The sequence below is a fragment of the Octopus bimaculoides genome, chromosome 25, assembly GCF_001194135.2.
Source record: "Octopus bimaculoides isolate UCB-OBI-ISO-001 chromosome 25, ASM119413v2, whole genome shotgun sequence".
Taxonomy (NCBI): domain Eukaryota; kingdom Metazoa; phylum Mollusca; class Cephalopoda; order Octopoda; family Octopodidae; genus Octopus; species Octopus bimaculoides.
In genome coordinates, this window is record NC_069005.1 from 35,321,897 (window position 1) to 35,323,845 (window position 1,949).

General features: G+C 35.9%; 1 protein-coding gene across 5 annotated transcripts in view; it reads right to left on the reverse strand.

The window, feature by feature from the left end:
• Positions 1-1,949, reverse strand: part of LOC106872873 (glycosyltransferase 1 domain-containing protein 1) — a 22,329-nt gene that overhangs the window by 16,358 nt on the left and 4,022 nt on the right. For 2 of the 5 annotated variants that reach the window (XM_014920012.2, XM_052976752.1), the window contains exons 2-3: positions 685-775; positions 412-551 (exon numbers count right to left, since the gene is read on the reverse strand). In XM_014920012.2, the coding sequence (XP_014775498.1) occupies positions 412-551; positions 685-767 (223 nt within the window). In that variant the 5' untranslated portion in view covers positions 768-775. Of the gene's footprint in view, positions 1-411; positions 552-684; positions 776-1,949 lie in introns of those variants that run through there. The other 3 variants (XM_052976753.1, XM_052976754.1, XM_014920013.2) reach the window with 2 other exon arrangements.

Here is a 1,949-nt window from a genome sequence, read left to right on the forward strand (position 1 = left end):
AATTGCTGGTTTTGTGCCAATATCGTTCCTCTTGAATAATAACAATTCAAAACACCGCAGGAAATGCACAGGAAAGAATTCCAAAAAAAAAGCCCAATGATCTAAAAAGTAAGAACTGGGCATTATAGTTTGTGAACAGCCTGGGGGGGGGGGGAATGGCTACAATATAAATGATGAGAGGTAAGTGAGTTGGGAGTTCCTGAGTGGACGTAGCACAAGACCAGACAGCTGTGAAGAAGAGAGGCTGTGGCAGAAAAATCAGAGAGAAGAGACACAGCAGGCTTGTGTGTGAGAAAGTAGGGGTGTTTTGGCAAAAGTCATATTATATCTAGGGTGGCAGCCATGGATTAGATTGTCACTGAAGACAATGTAGAAAATGAATGTTGATTGTAATATGCAGATATTTCTTACTTGTAAGAATCTTTCCTGAATGGTAAGCATGCAGTGCCAATATGGCTGATATTTGATGCTGTTGTAGAACAACATCCACACACTCAATTGACCCAACATCTTGTAAGATACAATGGAAACCTACTTTCGCAAGGTGACATCTAGAAAGAGAATGGAAACAGATGTTAATGACAAAAAAAGCTTTTATCATGCAAAATGCATTTTCGATTTAATGGTATCAGGATCAAAGAATAGAGGATTAAAATGGATTAGTGCTGATGATAATCCACTTACTTAATTCGGGTTGCTGTACTTGAGTTGCCACATACTTCATTCAGTTTGGCCAAAATCAGTATATTTTGGCCTGAGTTATCCATTGGTTACTCTGCAAAAACATTACAAGTTTTTATTACATACAATGGAAAAGTTTCAGTAAGAATTATATTTTCAGTAAATAGTGCCTGGTGTAAGCTATGGACACGTAAGAGGTGCAGCAATATCAGAGGAAGGTTAGCAAGGAAGATATCTGCATAAGCTTGGGTATTATGGACGAGCAGCTAGAAGAAAACCTCTCCTTTAACCAATTAATATTATGAAAAGAAAGAAATGGGCTAAGGAGATGTCAGAAAAATACAGTTCATTTTGGGATAGAGTGATTTTGCATTATTATCAGACAGTGGATGTGTTTGGGTTTGGAGGTTTCCCAATCAAGAATTTGATTTGAAATGACTCCAACTAACTGTGAAATATCTCTGTAATGGTATACGGAGCTATATGGTGGTTCTGAGCTGATCAAATGTGTTGGAACCATAAACTCTGAAAAATACATCGAAATACTTAAGCAAGAACTACTTCCGATGTATTCACATGATAACATAACGAAAAATGAGTTTTTATTCATGGAAGATGGGGCTCCATGCCACACAGCGAAAAGGAATCAACAATGGCTGACTGAAAATGGGATCAAAAAGCTTCTTTAGCTGAGCCAATCTCCCAACATGACCCCAATTGAAAATCTTTGGAGCATACCAGATAGAGCTATACAAAAAACCCAACAGAAACCTAAAGATGAATTGTTTCGATTGTTGCGTGAAAAGTGGGCAGAAATTCCACAAGAGACAATCACAAAGCTCATCAGTTCAATGCCAAAAAGAGTTTCTGAATCAAAAAACTGCAAAGGGAATGTCAACTGAATACTAAAGTATGTAGTCCAGCCTATCGATTACATTTCAATTGTTTGCTTTGCATATTAAAAGATTTTGAAAATTAAAGGTGTCTATTTACTTCCTGCATGTCTGTATGTATATGGCAAGAAATAACTTTTGTCTCTTTTATAGAAACAAAAGGGTTTACAGGACTGCAAAAAAAGAAGTGCTGAAATGTAATTGAGACAGAGATAAAAAAAAAAAAACATTGACCACAGAACAACTATCAAACTAGAGTCAATGACTTTATATATAAAGACCACACCTCCAAACATTTGATCATATATATTACCATGGCTCTTAAACATATAAAGTATAGATATATATAAAAAAAAAACAACATATAAAGTATAC